Genomic DNA, 19,927 nt, shown 5'->3' with positions numbered 1-19,927 from the left:
ATAATAGGTATAATATTGTACGTATATGATTGAGAATTGCTATGCTTGGTAATATGTCACTGTAGATTATCGTTAAGTCTGTGTTTAATTTATTATCTTCGCGGATTTTCGAGAGACGGTCTTCCGCATACGCTTCGCTTTACCCGCGCTATAATAATATATACTTTCGGGTGCTTGGAATATTTAAATCTGTGCGGAATAATGCGCTTAAAGTGTATTTGTTAATAATATTATTCTTATTTTTCCTCGTTTCGTGTCCGCAGCTGTCAATTCAATTATTTCGATCGAATGGCGCGTATTGTTTGTTAATGTTGCTGTTTTCCCATTATTTCCGTACAACGACAAACGAGCCGTACAATTTATTTACCGCTGCCATATTTATACTGTTACCGAACCGAGAGAAAAATAAGGCGAGGTGCGAAATAATGTGTTGTGAATTTAATTACTTATTGATTTGCGTACACGTTCAAACCCCAGACCTTTTAAAGCCAAAAACTATTTTATTTATAGTTTTTTATTCCTAAAACAAGTAATAATTTTAAATATTTTAGAAAATAATGTACAAAATATAATGCTCTGTACGTATACAGTGTATTATTATGATAGAGCATCGTCTTTAATTTCACGTTAGGAAAATGGTGAATATTGTGCGTCATATTTTACAACTTAATATTCTGTGTAAAATAGTATCAGCACTATTTTCCAACATGTAAAATTTACGATTTCACGAAGTAATAATAGTATATCGTTAAAGTAAAAGATAAGGATTATAAGCACTTCTCCTAAATGTAGTCTTACTTGCCTTAACGGTAACGTTTATTATTTGTAATTGTTAAAGTACATTAATTATGTACATGTATGTAAGTGTATATATACATATTATGTATGACATATGTATATTTAATGCGTGTAGATATGTACATTGTGTGTTGTATAATAAACGTACATAACATACAGCTTTTATTCGTTTTTGGACCGTATGCGCAATACGCAAGTACGGTTGGCTGCGTATCATAAAAATTGTTTTTAATTATTTATGGTCACTAATATTGTAAACATATAAAAATTCTGTGTTCTTGAATGTTAAAATCTAATTCCCATTAATGTAAATAGAACCAAAGTTTTGTTACACGACGGTCTCGTCGTAAGATTACTCAAAATTACTGGATCTTGAATCAAGAAACTAAAACTTCAGAACCCGCGGGACAACTACTATCAACATTTGAAAATGCTTACATAATTTCCGTCGATAATTTAATTATATTCCGCAATAATTATTCTCTGTGTTCTCCGAGCGAAACTTTTATGGCAACATTAAAGTGCCAATCTTAAAAACGAACAGATCCGGACAATATTATTATATTAATTTTAGGGCGTTTGACGAAACTCGAAAAATTCCTGACGACGACGTGGTCAATCGTAGATTAAATGCGACCGACTGCGGGCGGCGTCTGGGGAATTAAAAAAAAATAAAAATAAAAATAAAACCGTTGTGCGTTGGCGTTTAATAAGACAAGTGGTTACAGTGTTTATTTTTTTCCTCGAGTGCACTGTGTAAGATAATATTTACAACTGCAAACAGTCATCGACTTCAGTGTTAATTAACTATGGGTACTGATAATATCGCAATATAATTATATGCGTAATTCCATAGTATGTTTATAATTATTTATCGACGGCTGTACACCGGAATTGCCAGCACATTCTGAGGAAAATATAGTACCGGGAAACTGAGCGCCTGCTAAGGTTAGGTTAGGTTAGGTTAGTATAAGAATTAATAATTACAATAATAATTACGTATACGCGTTTGTAGTGATTAACTCAACATTATTTTCTGTGAAAATGTGGGCCGCTCGAGTAATAATAGTATCGTCGTTTATGGCACAATTATTATTGTTTTACGTCACGTCGTGTGTATTTCTTCGACAAAATTAAAACCTTTTGTGGTGCATAATGCTGTTGTTCATAACGTTATATACAACTGCCACTAATGTTGTAGGTACCGTACTCATTATGGCCCGTTTCGTGTCAACGCCGTATACGCGTTTTACACATTGTAAAATGATAATGATAATTTCATGTCTTGTAATAAGTTATAACCCAGGTACCATTATTATGTTTATGCACATTGACGGGTTGACCATAATATAATGACACGAGCAGTCAATTAGCCGGCGCTCCGAGTAGGCAATTTGGGTACAGCCTCGCGTGTGTGCATCGCCAGGGGTATCTCCATAAATAATAATAATAATTAGACGACACCCCGAAGTGTAGTGTTATATTATTATGACTATTATAATATAATATTTGTACAAAATCTGGTGGTTGCGACCGAGCTGGCACGATAATTGTAGTGGGTACCAAGGTTAGGCGGGGGCTTGCACGTTACGCTAACCGTATACATAATATTATTATTATTATTATTATTATTATTAGGTATACATGAATTAAGAAAATATTGACATAATCCGCGGGCGTATACAAACATCGTAATGCACGACACAAACCAGCCATTTGCGTCGAACATAATATCAAACGGTTGAACTATAATATTATTATGCATTAATAACACCGTACATAATATTAATAATAGGTAATATGATTGTTGCAATAAAAGTTATAATTATTATTAGTCTATACTGGCGTGTGGTCATTAATCAAACGGCTTTGTTCACAATTGTAATTTTTGAAATTTTCTAGAATACTTAAGAGCTACTCCATTTTCAATTACTTGGATTTATTATATCATTTAAACATTTTAAACAGTGTCTTGTGGCGATACAAACTTTATTTTTCAATTGAGGACCAACCTTTTTTACTGTGAATTGTCAAGCAGGCAATGGCAGTTTTCATTATATCTCTAAAAGTTAGTGTCAGTGTTGTGCGTTTTCAAGATAGTCGATGTAGATAAAAGTATCTACCTCTTTACTGCATCTAGATAAAAATAACTTAAAGTATCTATTTATCTATATGATGTTTTGTTTCAATATTTTACATTTCATTTATATTTACATAGTTATGTATTACTATTTTTTTTTTCTGGGAGGTGTTAATTTTTCTAAACTATTGCCTGTTATGAGTCTATTTATTTATTTTCAAGTTCTTTTTATTTTTTTATGTACATGTATATCGTGTGATTTACTTTTAGTATATTGTTTATTCTCTGCAAACACGGAAAACGTATTTAATGCACACATATATTTTATGAATGTAAAAATTTTAACTAATGTGTTTATTTATAGCTACGAAAATTATGTACGAGTATTATAACTACAAGTTTGAATTATCCGTTTTTTTTCTAGATAAATGTGGTTATCTGTTTTCTAAGAACAAGAAACCTGTTTTATGACAGATAGATAGGCTTTTAGCTTATTAAGGTACAATTTCAATGAATTCATACATATTCAATATATTATAATATAATATATTAATTAATTAATTATGAAATTAAATTAAATTTGTATTATTTAATATGTATATATATTACCTGTATCTTCTATAAATAATATTTTAGTTATTTTTGTACAGAACTACTGTATGCTGATTGTGTGTGGCTATAGATGTAGGTTATGAGTTATGACATTGCTTTGTCAGCTCGTGAGACAGCTTTTCTTATCTATAATATTCCCGAATGAGATGAGATGCACATATATTTGACAGTTTTATGTGTCATAGTTTACCGAAATTCATATATATTGGTATAAACTAGAACATTTTTTTTTCCTCCGGAAATCAGAGTTAAAGAAATGAGTTTAAAGTCGATAACACTTTATATTTAATATAATATTATAACCTATAAGGAAAACCAATACATTTTGATGTTATTGTGTATAATATCGTATATAAACTATTAGTTGCAGTTTTTGTATTATTTATTTACTATAACGAATAGTCTTCGCTGCTGATATCTTAGACCGATGACAAAATAAATACTTATATTATTTGTGTCACAAATTTTGACTCACAATTGCAGAAAAATATTTATTTTTATTTTTATAATGGACATGAAAAAAAACTTGAAAAAACGTATAACTACAAAACAACAAGATATAATAGAATAATGGCTACGTGATGTTAATAAAATACACCCACACACGTACACATTTTTAAATAAAACTTTGTTTCCCAAATATATGTGCGCTGTTACCACTGACTTGTTTTTAGTATCTAATGACGATGGCGGGTCAAACGAAACATATTATAAAAACTAAGTATGTAATAATCAAAACTATCAACAACAGTGAAAAAAAGTTTGTTTTAATTAATACTTTGAACTATTAATTATACAGAAAATCACTAAGAAAATTAATAGGGTTCTCATTAGTCATTGTAATACATATTTAAATACTACGATGAAGAGTAATAAATAGTTTAAAAGTTACCAATTATGTATTACGTAATCTAATAAAATATTATGCATTCAAGATTATTACATTAATTGATTAACAATTAAAATATTAATTTATAGTTATTATTATTACACCATAGGTAGTTAAAATTAAAATAAAACATAGTAACGAGATTTTTTTTCGTCACGACCTGAGCCAAAAAACTTGTCGTTTGATTTGTTTGTAGTCATTATATAAAATTGAAAACGTTCATAAAATATAGAGTTGATGATAGATCGAAAATCACAAATATACATATTATAAATTTTAATGTTATGTCTACTGATTTAAAAACGTTTCCACCTCGAATACTACGTTATCCGAATTCTATCAAGTATAATGATATAAATTCGTATCATAATATTTTAAACAGTCGGCATTTTATCTTATGCGACAATGTCGATACTGTTCGTTGAGACTTGATGCTCGATGTCCATATTCATACTGTTACTTCTTCTTACATTAATAACAATTTTATATCAACTGTGTATTAAAAAAAAAAAATATTTATTTGAACACCATAACCCTCTATCGGGCCCGTGCTATAAAATTGAACAAAATGATTATTTAGTTTTGCAAACAGCATCCACTCTTTCGTGCAATATTATTTTCTAATAAAGGACAAAATAATCTTTACCCACGTGCCGCTGCGATATTTCTGAGAGAGGGAAGCGATATTGTTATGCTCGACGTACTGAGTACTAAGTTCGTTCAATAAAGTATCGTCGTTTTATTTGATACCGGGCTTAAAGACTTACAATATAATAGTGTACTGTATTTTACATTTAATCCATTAACTCCGAAACGTTTGACTCGCGTTACATTATGTTTTCCGATCGATCGATTGATTATCGATCCATTTGACGAATTATAATAATTATTATTAAGTGATTCGATGTTTGGGGGGATACGATAACAATATATACTGTACTCCAGATAATTAACAAACCAGTTTATTATTTTATATCCGAACAACGAATGATATCGCTACAAAAATATATTCGCGTATAAGTCAACAGAGAACAATTTTAGCTAAACATATTTTTTTGTAAAATAATAATGATTAATATTTTATTATTAATAATTAAATTGCTTCGAATTATCATTACACAGACAGTGTCCGTTAAACCATCAGTACCTAAAGGTGTATCACGGAGGTATGAAAAACTACCGACGACAAATCAATCGACCTAGTGATCGCATACCCGAGGAATTTTGATGGTTTACCACCCCTAAAAATTCTTGATTTATTAGTTTAAGGGTAGGATTCAATTTTAAGTTTTCTAATACTAAAGTTTACATAATGGCATGATTTTTATTTTAAAAAACTTTCGGCCGAACACAAAAATAACCAGAAAACTGAGAATATACGGAATTGTGTTGAAGCGATGGCGGAAGGGGAGAGCGCTGGTTTATATCGGGGCTTAAATAATATTATCATATATAACCCACGTGAGCGAAATAAGAAATTTATAATTGAAAGAAAATGGAAAGGTAGTAAAAAGGATGACATGAAATGATATTTAAGCGATTCCGACTTTTGGCTCGAACCTTGTAAGAATCACAAATTATTGCCGACGGGCCAGTGGTTTTATAAGAAATGTGACTGTTGTTAGTAGACACTCCTGTTTAATCGGTTAAATGTTGGCAAAAAAAGTTAGAAGAAAATCTTATATAATCTGCAAATGATTATTTTTATTTTAATATTGAACGATACAAATACTTCAAAAAAGTAGATTTTACAACTTTTAGGTGTGGCTCACGCGTACGTTTGTAAACATAATTTAACCAATTTAAGTCTGTATAATCCGTGCAAAAACGATTTGATATTATATTATATTTTTCAAAAATATACGTTTTTTTTTTATTTTATATAAAATACTACATTAATATTCGTGGAATACGAAAAAATCTATATTCTCTTACTGAAAGTAAACATTCTAAACTAAAGTTGTTAAGGTTAAACAAACAATGAGATATATGTATAAATAAAATAAACAAAACATATGTATATAATATACTAAAAAAAAAAACAACAAACAGTTAAATGTTTTATTTCCGAACCAACAAAATAAGAATAAAATATAATGTATAATATATTGTTCGTTTTGAATAGTTTTCAGAAAAAAATAAAATAATAATAATAATAACGCTTTCTTTTTCTATACTTTAAATTTATGACCAAACGTGTTTTGCAACAAAAGAATGATTTATACAGAAGAAGTTTGTTAAAAAATAGTTACATCTGATGCTACGTCGTTAAAATAGGCTGAAACAAACGATTATTGCTTTAGAATAGTGTGCTATGACACGCGTCCCATAGGCGTCAACACATTATGAGTCCAAAATTCCATACATGTTAACCTCTTGTACTAGGTATATGGTTCATACATTAATATGTTAGTATGAGCAGCACTGTGCACTGTTCATTCAAATATGGTATTACATACCGTTATGTCCACAAAAATAAGGTATACACTCTAGAACTCGATTACTTATATTATATTACTCAGTACCCTGTACATATTTTTTTAATTCTGTTTGAGGGACATGAGACTTGACAGTTGGTATTAAGTTCCTATGACTTACAGTTTTTTAACTCTAACTTGTATTTTGCGCATGCGCAACAATAAAATTTTTTCTGTATACCCTGTTATTGTGGACACACGATATATAATGGATGTATAAATGTGCCCGCCTTCTGCGTTAAGCTCCCCATCTACCAGCCTCCCACTTATAATTTCAGTATTCTTTTAGTACAGATTATAAATTTAAACTTTCGGATCATTTGCATAAATTATCTCTATAAAATATAATTCGAATGCCTCAGATTTTTAAGAAGCGCGAACACAACAGTTTTTTTTCGACGCGATTTCTTAATTCATAAATAATTGTCCAAGCTGTGAGACACCGTAATGTGTCCACCATTGGGTCATAATCTCTCATTCCAGCCAGACAAAATGTTCTTATTATATCTACATACAACATGTGTTGAAATCAGAGTACCTACATAGACTCGAAATCAAAATACAATTAAATATCCATCAACAAATTTTTTTTAATTAATTTTTTGTTGTTTTTTTTTTTATAATTAATATGATTTATGTTTTTATTTATAGTTCAGAAAACATTTGAAACCAGCAACTTCGCATGAACCATACGATTTAAGAATAACATCAATTTTGTACGTATAAGAAATGTTATTATTATACACGAATAGTGATCAAATCATGGAGTTGAGACACGATAACTCAAATCTCTGTGCAACTCAAATAAGCTATTATAGGTCTTACACAATATATTATGAATATAGTAATATTGATTTATCTTAATACCTTGAATAAAGATAGGTATTCCAATTTTTTTTTAAATTCATTTTCCAAAAACGTTAACGTGACTCGACTATATTTGGCAATTATTGTTATGATTTCAAAGCATATTACATTCATAAAGTATTTCTTCATTGTATTAAAATTCTTTATCACAAATTGCTTATAACTTTATAAAATACAACTGAGATATGGCATTTTAAATTATAAATGTTTATTTTTTTATTTTATCTAAATCTTAGTTTAAAAAAAAATAATTTAATCATTTTATTGCACTTACAACTAACCGTTTTTTATATGTATACACTAGATATTATAATTAAATTTTTTTTTATATTATTAATATTACTTTTTCAATGCATTGTGTATCTAAGTATAATTTATTATATAATATTATGTTTAACCTATTAGTATTTAACTGAATCTATTATTTTAATTACAGTGATTCTCAATCTTATTTTTTCACTGAAGATCATCTATTTTAGATAGTCCATTTTTTCGCAAAACTTAAAAAAGAATTATTTTATACATAATATGTAAAGGTGGTCGCGAACCCTCGTCTTTAGATTGAGAATTACTGTTGCACTGAATGAAAAATATGAATACTGTATTACATTAAAAATGTGAAATGTATATAGACCCAAAACTGGAGATGTCCACTTCGAATTTTATTCTCGAAAATCGGATCAGAAAATCGTACAAGACCTACTCAATCATATGATAGCAAATGGTTCTCTGGGGACTGTGCCACTAGTGAAAACGGCGCTATCATTTCAGCAGGAACCATCGTTGTGGCTAAATGTATGTGGACATCTATGATTTAATTTTCATTTAATTTATGAGTTGTCAACTCATTGACTATTATAGAAAATGGACGTGAACAAAAATCGAGATTCCATACCCGAAGGAGAACCGTTCATTATATCATGCATAGCCCAAGGCCCGCCAGATATGCAGTTCAAATGGTTTAAAGACGGGATCCCAGTTAATACGTCAATATCAACCAGGTATGTTTTGTAATTGGGTTTTTAATATTTTTTTCACATTGAGCGATATTTAATAAAACGAATTAGGTATGAATTAATAAAATGGATTTTAATTATTTAAAATAGCTCAACAATAAAAAACAATATACCACGTGAAAAATAATAAAAATATTTTGAAATAAGGCATTACAAATATAGGTAATACATATTTGGTTTTCTTTTCAAAAGCGAAGCTTGTGCTTAAAAGAGAGAGTTTGTGACACATAATAATACTGTTTAATAATTGTTATTTCAATTAAAGAAAACGAAAAATACACCAGGATAAAAATGAATAAAAAATACTTAAAAAATGATCATAAAACAATTGGATAACCATGATGATTAATTGTAAAACAACGTGATTTTTATGTAGTGTAATAGACAGACGTCTAAAGAAAGATAATTGAGTTTTTCTGTGTAAAAATAAAACCTTCATGTCAATTTGAAATTAAATGTTTATTTTTTACAAAGCTTTTTGTCTTTTTGTAACTCGAGTAGGTACTTTAAATAATGTGAGTATTAAATTATACTAAATAATGAAAGAAAATTCCACATATAACTCTTATTGAATCTAGAAAAAGCGCAGTATTTTGAGACCTAAGATACAAGGATATAAATATATACTAAGATACAAGAATTACTTTAAACAATAAAAAATATTAGCGTCGATATATTATTTGCTTTTAACATATCAAGTTACCAAAATGTCAAAAAAAAAAATGCAATTCCATTAAATAATCATCGTTTGTTACCTAAGTCTACAAATCTCAAATCACACAGAAAAACGAAATAATCTAAAATTAATTTTCCCATTGAAGAGGATTTTAATCAACCTTCTAAGAGTAACAGTTATTATTAGTAGACACATCTTCGAATAAATATATATTTTCTTGTCTATTTTAGAAACATTTGGTCCAAAATCAAGAAGACAGACAAACCCGATTACAGGACTTCCGTGCTGGTGATCGAACACGCTGACATCTTGGACTCAGGAAAATTTACTTGCCAGGTGTCTGACAACTCACACCAACAGTGTCAATCAATAGCGTTGACTGTGATCCCCCTGCCAGAAGTCATAATGAAACCGTCCATAACGGTTAAACCGGTAATTCAACGGACGCCACGCACAGTCATGTTCTGTTCGGTTGATTTAACTTTGTATACTTACTTGGCTACTCGTTATTTTCAGGGTGACAACGTGACGATTATGTGTTTTTTGAAAAACGAATTCACAAAGTTTGGGAACACGTGGCTGGACAGTGACATGCGTTTGGTGAAGATCGACAAAAACGTGTACTGGGAAGACTTGCACCGCGGCGGTAGCGTGCTGTACGTGAAGAACATAACGGTGAGAGAGAACGATATTATTTCCAATCGCGATTAGGTACCTTTCCTCGTCGTGATCCATCCAAATCATTCTAGTCTGATCTAAAGTATAAAAATATTATTATGTGCCTTTAAGCTTTCAAATAAAAAGTACCCATTGTTTATAATAAAATATGTCCGCGTAGACGCTTTTTTTTATAATTGCTGTACATGTGACTCAGTGGCAGTTTACTCCCACGCCGATCCGCTTAATACCTAGAGTTCTCTCCACGTATAACAAAATATTATAACAGTGCAGAAACAAATGAACGCAATCTGCGCACATGCCCACCCCCTCACACATACAAATATTACCTTGTTTCTAACCGATGTGACCAAACTCAATCGTGATGAGGTCGCATTGATACCGATGACACGACTTACCCACGATTTTCTAACGTCTGTGTGCATATTTCACAGTCGTCGGCAGAGTACAGGTGCGAAGCTTCTAACCGGGCGGGCAGACGTAATGCCACCGTGTACGTGGATGTTCTCAACACGAACGTGATGGCTCATTGCATGGCGGATGGCGTGTGGCCCCTTACCGGCGCCGGGAAATCGGCGTCCTCGGAATGTCCGAAAAATAGGTCAACCAGTTACGCGTCGCGCACGTGCGTGCTGACCGCCGCCAACAGGACCGAGTGGCAGAAGGCCGACTATTCGCGGTGCGCGCCGGACGATCTGAACAAAATCACCATGAACGTAAGTACACAATCATACAATACAAGGGCAGCTCGAATGTGCCTGAGACCGCCTGATCTTTCTACCGCCGACCAGGAAAAGCAAAAAGTTCTTAGTATTTTATCTTATAGTTCGAAATACACTACGATCGTTGTGGGAGTATGAGAAAAAAAAACAGAACGTTTCTAGAATTTACAATAGATACGTCTTGTATTTGCTGATATGCTTCGTCAGACTTACGACGAAATGACCGACCAAATATAATAATATGTTGTCGTTGTGAAAGTATACCGCAACGCGTGAACGTGTATGTGGGTGTTAAAGTTTGGTTCAGTATTAATTCGGTAAATACAACTAGTTACATATACACGAACAAACCGGACCATCAACAAAGTTCATAATAATACCAATATATAAAAACCAATATATAATATGCATATCAATATTTATGACTATCGTCTATCACTATAACCACAAGGCAAAGGTATTTTTAGTGTTTCCAACGTCTACAATACTTTTGTTATCTACAATTTGAGTGATGCGATAAAGATTATTAATAAAAGATGTGAGGAGATGTCCACAAAATGTAATGGGCCATTAAGTTATAACCTCTTGATTATTGTGTACCTATTTTGCATACTCATAACGCCGTGTTTCCTCTCATTACAAAATTTAAATTCGTGAAAAAAATTAACATACTCATCATTATGAACGAATAGGTTAGGGGGTGATGATAGATATAATTTTCTGGGTTTTTCACACTCATAATTCCTTTTTATAAAGTGTAAAATGTACTTATATCGCTTTATAAATATGTATTATTTAAGCTACTTAACAGTACTCAATTATTATTTTAATGATTAACTGGATTTGGTACAAAACGAAAAATGGAAAAAAATGTTGTGTCAACTAAACCTGATTACGGGTTGCACAGGGACTATTATACAAAAATTGTTTTTAAATATTTATAACAGATGTTAAATACTTTTACTAACATATAGATGTTTCACTTTAATAAATCATTTAAATATAAGATATTTTCATTGAAACTGTCTATTTTATAAATATAATAGAAAACAATAACTTTTTTTTCACAAATCTAAACAAGTATAAAAATTTAATAGAATTTCTTATGATAACTTTGAAAAATAAACAAATTTGTACAGCTTTTGTCTTTCATGTACAATTATACAATTGATAGATTAAAAAGTAATCTGTGATACTAAACTTCATCGTTAATAGTATAGAGTCACGATGATGATAAATACACTTGTTAATTTGCCCAAAATGCCCGTGCCAATTATGCAAAAAGCGTTTTTTTTTAATAATTGAGATAATTAAAAAAAAATGTTTTTATTTCCACAATTTTTATTTTAGTTTCACGTGCTATATTATCCTTGTCTTGATAACTTGTACATTTTTTTATACAAGTTATATTGTACAAAAAATAGATTTTTTTTAATCACCTGAAAATTAATTTGAATCAAAATAATTTATTTTATTGATAACATCAATGATTTAAATCAATCAATTTATATTTTACCTGTTATAAAACAAAATTAATACATGATTGGCGTTATGTCAAAACATATAATTTAAAAATTTTATTTAACGAGACATTTCAACATACTCTTGTAGCCAACTTGCTCCGGTCAGCCCTAGATCGACAATAATGAGTACAAATAAGTCCAAAAATAGAGGTATTTACTAAGTGTATTTGTTGTAATGTATAAAACGTAAATTTAAGTTTTTCAAGGGTTTTAGTGTTTCGTTAGAAATTCTCATTCGAGTAGGTTTCTTTTCATTACTGTTCCGGTTTTCTTTCGGACCAAGTATCGCATCTTGTTCTTGGACCATCCACTTTTCCAATCCCCAAATATTACAACGTCGACGTACTATATACAATCATACCATAATGTGGAAACGTATCTCCATTCTCCGCATTTCTCTGGATATGTGTTTAAATAAGCATTACCTATGTAGATGTATAAGAACAAACAGCCGCTCGAAAAGTCCAAGTTTCTGGATTTTCAGTTTAATTAAAAAACTTTCCGATCGATGAACATTACACGCTTTTACGTCGTCTCTGCTTTTGTAGTGAAATTGACAAAAAAAAACAAAAACAAACAAACAAATAAATAAATAAAAACGTGCGATGGATGCGTCCGACACTTACGCCGCCATCACCGACGCTACATGCTACACTTCCGGGAAACCATTCAACAGTACACTTTTTTCCGTTTTATTTTTTCTATTCAATCACAACACACTATCTACATAATATGAGTGGCACTGTCAACACTGCGTTGTAACATAATATATACGATCTATACACACCTACGATACGCTGTTAACTGCACTGTTGACAGTGAAGCTCGCACCTCCAATCACGTATTTTAAATCATAATAATAATAATAATTATTATTATTATTATTATTATTATTACTTGAATTATTTCAAACGGGGTCGTGCACAATTCATTTTCAGTTTCGTAAAAAAACGTTGGGATACGATAAGGTCAACGTGACGGCCGCGAAAACGTTGAGTTCGCTTTACAGCGATCTTCACTCCACTGCCAAATGGTATCCGGGAGAGGGTGAACCCGTCATCGATTTCCTTGTGTCCGTCACATCGTACTTACTGAAATCGTCCGATTTGGATGACCTAGACCAAGCGTCCATCAGCTTTGACAACATACTCAGCATGCTGATGGAAAACGATTCGGTGGTCAACGAGAAGGTAAGTGATTACTAGCTCTCTGCGGATCATGTAATACATTGGTATCATTATTTTATTACCTTTAATATATTATTATGACATATTATAACTGTTATTTTTTCGTTATCCGACAGAAAATCGTTCAGCTTCTGGATATGATCGAAACGTGGACGCTGTTAAAAGCGTTTTACTTGTTCACCAACAAAGGGACTAAACAGTTCACCAACCAGATCGAAAATATACATGTGGCGTCGGCCTCGGAAGTAGTGATAACTCACAGTAGAAATATAACGCACCGGTTTTACGACAAGTACTAGCATAATGCTAATATTTTTATACTTTTTTTTTGAAATAATAATTCACTCGATACGGCTTCTTTATTCCACAAACGATTTATGTATTTCACAGACAGACCATTAGGCCTTCACAACAACCAAAAGTAATCGTTTCCATGTGCGACGTTCAAATCGACAAATGGATAAACAAATCGTTCAATGTAGGAGTCACGACGTTCAGAAATCTATCGGAGTTTTTTCCAAGAAAATATTTCATAAACAAGAGGTAAACAAAGTCGAAATAATTTGCAGCAGTTTCGTTCAATAAATACATACTTATATTATTTTTTTAAACGGAGCTAACAGAATTAGGGTATTTTGGAATACTGGGTACAGATATTATGCAACTTAAGTCATAGTCACTGATGTCGAAAAGAAAACATTTCCTTTGGAAGTTTTCATTTTATTTTCAAAGTTATTGTATTTATTCAGAGTACGCTTCGTCCGAATCATCTTTCTTATATTATATTTTTATTTATTTATTATTATTATTATTTTAAACCATATTTGCAGTGAAAGGTTTCTTCTCATAATATAGTATATAATATTATTTGTAAAAAAAAAAACTGAATCAAAAATTCTATATCCACGTAAACAGTTTTTGTTCCCGCGACTGAAAACCGTATCTGTTTATTGAATTTTAAATGACGGAATGAATGGAAATAATAAGTCGAAGAATCAGCTCAACGCGATTGTGGAACGTGGGAATGTTGAAGCGGTGGCCGCCACCTGTGAAACATTGACAGATGCACCCTCTGGAGATAATGGAAATATGGATTATTATTCGTCAGATCTGGACATATCATGTATCCAACTGTAAGATATTGTCCTGCGGGGGTGGTTGTTAAAAAATATGGAGGTCGTAGAAAAAATAATTTCTTGGGATAATTTTAAGTGTGCCATGTAGTGTGTCATCACGCCACTGATGGAAATAGAATCAGTCATAAATATTATACCTGCTAATACCCGCGGTGTGTTGGTTTTCAGTAAAGACGGCGAGATCGAGTACAGCGTGATGACGCCACTGGTGTCGGTCAGTGTGGCACAAGACGGTCAACGGATACGCAAACACTGGCCGACCATTGTTACCGAATTGGAGTTCGACCTTACGTTACCGTGGCTGGTAAACGGTACGTGGAACGTAACGTGCGTGACCATGGCGAGGCTAACCGATCACCAGTGGGACATGTCGTCCTGCCGGGTGGTGAACGTCTGGTCACCGTCGTCCAACGTTACCCGTTGCCACTGCCCGTCAGCCGGACTGTTCACCGTACTCGCCAGAGTGGTGCCACTGGTCAGTATATAATTATTAGCGTTTTGCTGATTGCGTATTATTAGAATATACGTTATTATTAGTGGTCGGAAAAATAAATACGAAGTATCAACACTTAAGCATAGGACTTGTGACCTACTTTTACCTCGTCTCGGCTTCGGATTATTTCAATGGAACCCTTAACAACTAAATCGAATAGGGTTGAAAAATTCCAACGACGTTTCTGTGATACCATCGCGCAAACGACCCGATTTCTGAGGCAATATGAATTCGTTGAAATAGTAAATTTTAATGATGAATTTGTTGTGACGTACCTTAACATAAACTTTTGAATGGCTACACATTCATAACCCAATTTTATTGCAACGGATATCTCTAAAATATGTTCTATAGCATTAATTAACTAATTTGTACCTTATATCATCTCATATCATTATATAGGAATATTTGTTTTATATTCACTGTAAAGTTTTTGCACCCAAACCCCTACGTGGACGTAAAAAATAAAAACATGTTTATTACCGTTACAAAACAAAAACTACGGTAACAGTTATCGTATTTCAAAATATGAAATTGCCGTATACACACTTATGTCGTGAACCAGCACTAACACTGGACTCGTGTGTGCCTACTGAATGGTTGTCGGTTCGTTAATTATGTGCAGTTAATTATGCGGAATACGAATCTAGCGCAGAGTGTCTACCTTTATAATATGTGTGAACCAAACTTACTAAATTGTTTATATGTTTCTTTGAAATTTAATCGTACATTTTATTTCAGTTTGGTTATTTTTCCTTGTATTTTACTTATAACCATGTTGTGATATTAACGTTAACTTAAATGTCTGCAATTATATCTTTAAATTACATTTTTAATCACAAAATATGCGACACGACACAACGTTACAATCTCCGTTTACCAGATGCCCGTTTATAAATGTCATATTCTAGTCGAATAAATGTTGTACTTTCTCGAATCTATGGATAAAAAGTATCAAATATGAATACATCTTGTTATTAAACTGAAATTATACAAAATAACAAACAAATATTTATTAGCAGCTTTTTATGTATTTATGCAAAATCCAGAAAGATTTTTATTCTCGTACCTTCCTTACGCGAAAAGATTCACCGACTTATTTAATAATTCCATTTAAACCAAAAAAAGACAACAAATTACTTTATCATACATATTTACATTACTGTTACACTTCACATCACATCAAAACTTAAAACTAAAAAAAGTTCTAAAGGAATTGTTTTTTTATTATATCTTAGATCATCGAAATTCGTGGAATCCTGTAAAACTATTAAAAACTCGTCATCCAAACGATTTCTGCATTTCGCTGGAGATGAAAAGCCACATTTTATATACTTTAAAAAAATTATAATATGTTTCGCGTATATATTTTTTAGACATTAGACCTTAGACGTATACATAATATAGTCAACAAAATAATACATAGAAATTAGTTATATATGGGTTTGATTTTTCACTACCCATTAAGACTATATTCTTTCGTACTAATCATCATTTCCGAGATTAAAGTGACGCATCATTAAGAATAATAATGTGTGCAAATTTCAAAATTTCGCATATAACTAACGTTACACTAATTACACTGCATCAGCTAGTGTTGTCAAAACAAATGTCCCAGCCTTGACTCGAAACGGTTTAGAATACGTGTTTAAATAACGGTTGTCGTTTGTTTTTATTATTTATCATATCCTCAGGACGAAGGAGGTCAAAGTACTTCAAAACAAGATGTGATTATCGTGTTCGGGTGTGCTTGTTGCCTGGTGCAATCGGCGATGTCTCTGATGCTGCTGGTCACTCAATGGGTTAAACACCCGACGTGCATTGTGTACTTGAAGATACAACTGTGCTTCGCAATTATAATCCAGATGTGCATGTTTCTTTACGCAACGAAAAATGTAAATGTTCGTCGTTTTTATTTTAATTATAATTATTGTTTTTATTCTCAAGACATTCTGTTTCCAAAGCGTTTAACGACAACAATTTGCCATTTTCAGAACGATTATGGATATTTTTCGCTGTACTTGCAAATAGTGACCATAGTGGAGATAACGTCACACTTGAGTCAGTTGCTCATCGTCTACACGGAGATAATTAGTTTCCCGCAGTTTTCCAATATTAAACTTCCCATTATTGGCGTAGCGACAAGTGAGGATAATTTATCTATCGGTAACACGCGAGATGGTTTTTTTTATTTTTTGTGTTTTCCATTCGGTGATAAATCCTGTAATCTTAAATAATTAAAATACTAAGTTATCCATTTAGCTGACGTTTTATCAATAACCGTCATATTTTTTTTCGTTATTTATCTTTTCTCTGAAACAAAAAAAAAGTATATTGAAATTATTGGTTGACCCTTTAACAATTTGTTGGTTTTTATACTGTTTTTTTTTTACATTATATAATATTATGTAGGTAGCTACAATTGTTGAAACATATATGAGCATAATATAAGAAATAAGTATATTATAACAATATCTGATCAAAACATTTAATATATGTCATATATCTGTTACGAAATTTACATATACATTGTACGCGTTAGTGTTAGTTTTTCTTTTTGTATTGAACAAAATATAATATATTATATGATTACCTACATATGCTTGTGAATTATAAAAGGCATGGGCGGCATTTAGACTTTTTCGTTTCCCCCAATCGTACATCCAAAATTGTTACTCGCCGTCCTTACGCCTGACATTTTTTTTTTATCACTCGTATTATTATTTCAATTTTTAAATAAAATGTATCTTTTGGTTTTTTTTCATACCACATAAACATCCTAACCTAACGCAAGGGCTCTATGCTACAGTGGTGGATGGACTAAAACTGGCAGTTGGCTAATTTACACTTTTTAATGTTTTTCAGCTGCACCCGTGTTATTTGTGCTCAGTATTATGTTAAGTCTGAATATTATCGGAGCTAAGCCTATTCGGCCATGGTGGTCATGGGAAAACTCAGCGTTCATCTACATTTATATCATAATCTTCATACTGCTCATGATCATGTACTTGTCAGTATTAGCAATGACCGTGCCTAAGTTAAAATTTATAAAACAAAAACTTCAACGGAACACACCGACCAGTATGAAAAAAAGGTAAGACCTTCTGATCCACCACTTTTGTGTACATTTTTTAGTAATTTTATTTATCAAGTTTCCCTTTTCAACGTAATGCATTTTATTTCACTTAAAGTATAAATCAATAATTTTCACTAGTCAGATTTAATTAGGTAGGTACACATTATTGCAACCATTAATCTTAACGAACCTACAAATCGTTAAGTCATTTCAAAATAATTCGTAGCTATTATATTATGGGTGTTTATAAATTCCACTCAACTTTGGTAAATTCCAAATAAAACATTTCCAATTTGATTTTTAAAACATGTTCATTTCACCCAAAATTAGTAGGATATAAAAAAAGGTACTTATTAGTAATAACTAATAATAAGTACAATAAAATTTTTAAGTGTATTAAAATAATTTAAAAATGTACAAGGTAAAATATTAATAATAATAGTCAAAATATTTTCATTCGTATAATAATTTATATTAAATGACAATATTTTTTTTTAGTTTTTTTTATTATATTTTAATGACTCAAAACTATCTCGACTTGCACAATAACCTGATATTAAACTTAATAAATTAGATAAGCGACATTACCAATTCATATCTGTATTCGATGTATTAAGTAATCAGATTATAGTTTTCTTATAACTTCAAGGGATATACAGACTAACAAAGAACAAACATTGCTTTTAAATTTTGAAACTTAAAATTAAAAGTACAAAAATGTAAAGAAAAATATTTTTTTAATATAGAACCAGCTATTTTTTAAGTAAACGTGATACTCAGTGGTTATCATCTGGTTTTACATTTTTTTTTAATCATACAAATTAATTAATAGACTATGTGTGTTTTATGACCAGATGTCATCTTCAATATTATAATAAGTAAAAATATATTATAGAATGCTTATATCCGTACATACATAGTTATTGGGGATATCTTTGTACGAATTTCAACAATCTTTGAATATTAATATATATAATAATAGTTTAAGTAGTAATATTGAACGGTTAAAAAATTTCAATTTCACATGGACCTCAATTGATGTAACTACGGTACTCAATATATAGATTCGATTTGTACAAAAATTCTTTCAACTAAAAATATGTAAACATTGTGTAATATGTTTAATATGATGATATTCTATTAAAAACCAAACACACATTTTTCCAGCAATTTGTATTGTTACTTTATAACATTTTAAGAAGATTTTTATAGAAATTTGATATTATTATATTTAAAACAATTTTATCAAAGTAACTTATTCAGGTTCTTTAGGTTTTTTCACATTTATTTTCAATCTTACATTCTAAAGCAAAATATTTTTATTTTAAATTATAGTTAAACTTACTCATTTTATAATTAACGAATCCATTGATGCGATAAAAAACAACAGAGATGTTACGCTGCAATACTTTGTCATCTGCTAAGTACGTTTTTATACATTTATATAATATTCCAAGTCAACTATAGTAATTACGATTATATAATTAAAATTTTCTCTGGAGAGTTGTATAAACTTATATTATAGTAATTTAACTGCACTAATTAAATATTTAAAATGATTATAAATTGCGTTGATAGGTTGGTGTTATAACATTAATAAAATTATTAAAACAATGCGACAACTAATAAAATCAGTTTTCTTATAAATATACTAAACATTAATTATTTTAGTAGTTTAAGTCATCTTGGCATCTATT

General features: G+C 30.9%; 1 protein-coding gene across 2 annotated transcripts in view; it reads left to right on the top strand.

The window, feature by feature from the left end:
- Positions 1 to 19,927, top strand: part of LOC111031916 — a 199,423-nt gene that overhangs the window by 173,211 nt on the left and 6,285 nt on the right. Inside the window, exons 8-20 of one of the 2 annotated variants that reach the window (XM_022312035.1) lie at positions 7,508 to 7,572; positions 8,356 to 8,518; positions 8,585 to 8,724; positions 9,646 to 9,847; positions 9,932 to 10,090; positions 10,528 to 10,809; positions 13,277 to 13,528; positions 13,642 to 13,817; positions 13,916 to 14,068; positions 14,830 to 15,136; positions 16,849 to 17,049; positions 17,149 to 17,299; positions 18,020 to 18,248. In XM_022312035.1, the coding sequence (XP_022167727.1) occupies positions 7,508 to 7,572; positions 8,356 to 8,518; positions 8,585 to 8,724; positions 9,646 to 9,847; positions 9,932 to 10,090; positions 10,528 to 10,809; positions 13,277 to 13,528; positions 13,642 to 13,817; positions 13,916 to 14,068; positions 14,830 to 15,136; positions 16,849 to 17,049; positions 17,149 to 17,299; positions 18,020 to 18,248 (2,480 nt within the window). Of the gene's footprint in view, positions 1 to 7,507; positions 7,573 to 8,355; positions 8,519 to 8,584; positions 8,725 to 9,645; positions 9,848 to 9,931; positions 10,091 to 10,527; positions 10,810 to 13,276; positions 13,529 to 13,641; positions 13,818 to 13,915; positions 14,069 to 14,829; positions 15,137 to 16,848; positions 17,056 to 17,148; positions 17,300 to 18,019; positions 18,249 to 19,927 lie in introns of both variants that reach the window. The other variant, XM_022312034.1, reaches the window with a different exon arrangement.

This window comes from Myzus persicae, unplaced genomic scaffold (genome assembly GCF_001856785.1).
Source record: "Myzus persicae strain clone G006 unplaced genomic scaffold, MPER_G0061.0, whole genome shotgun sequence".
Lineage (NCBI taxonomy): Eukaryota > Metazoa > Arthropoda > Insecta > Hemiptera > Aphididae > Myzus > Myzus persicae.
Note: the sequence above shows the minus strand (reverse complement) of the source record. Positions and strands in the feature narration are given on the sequence as shown.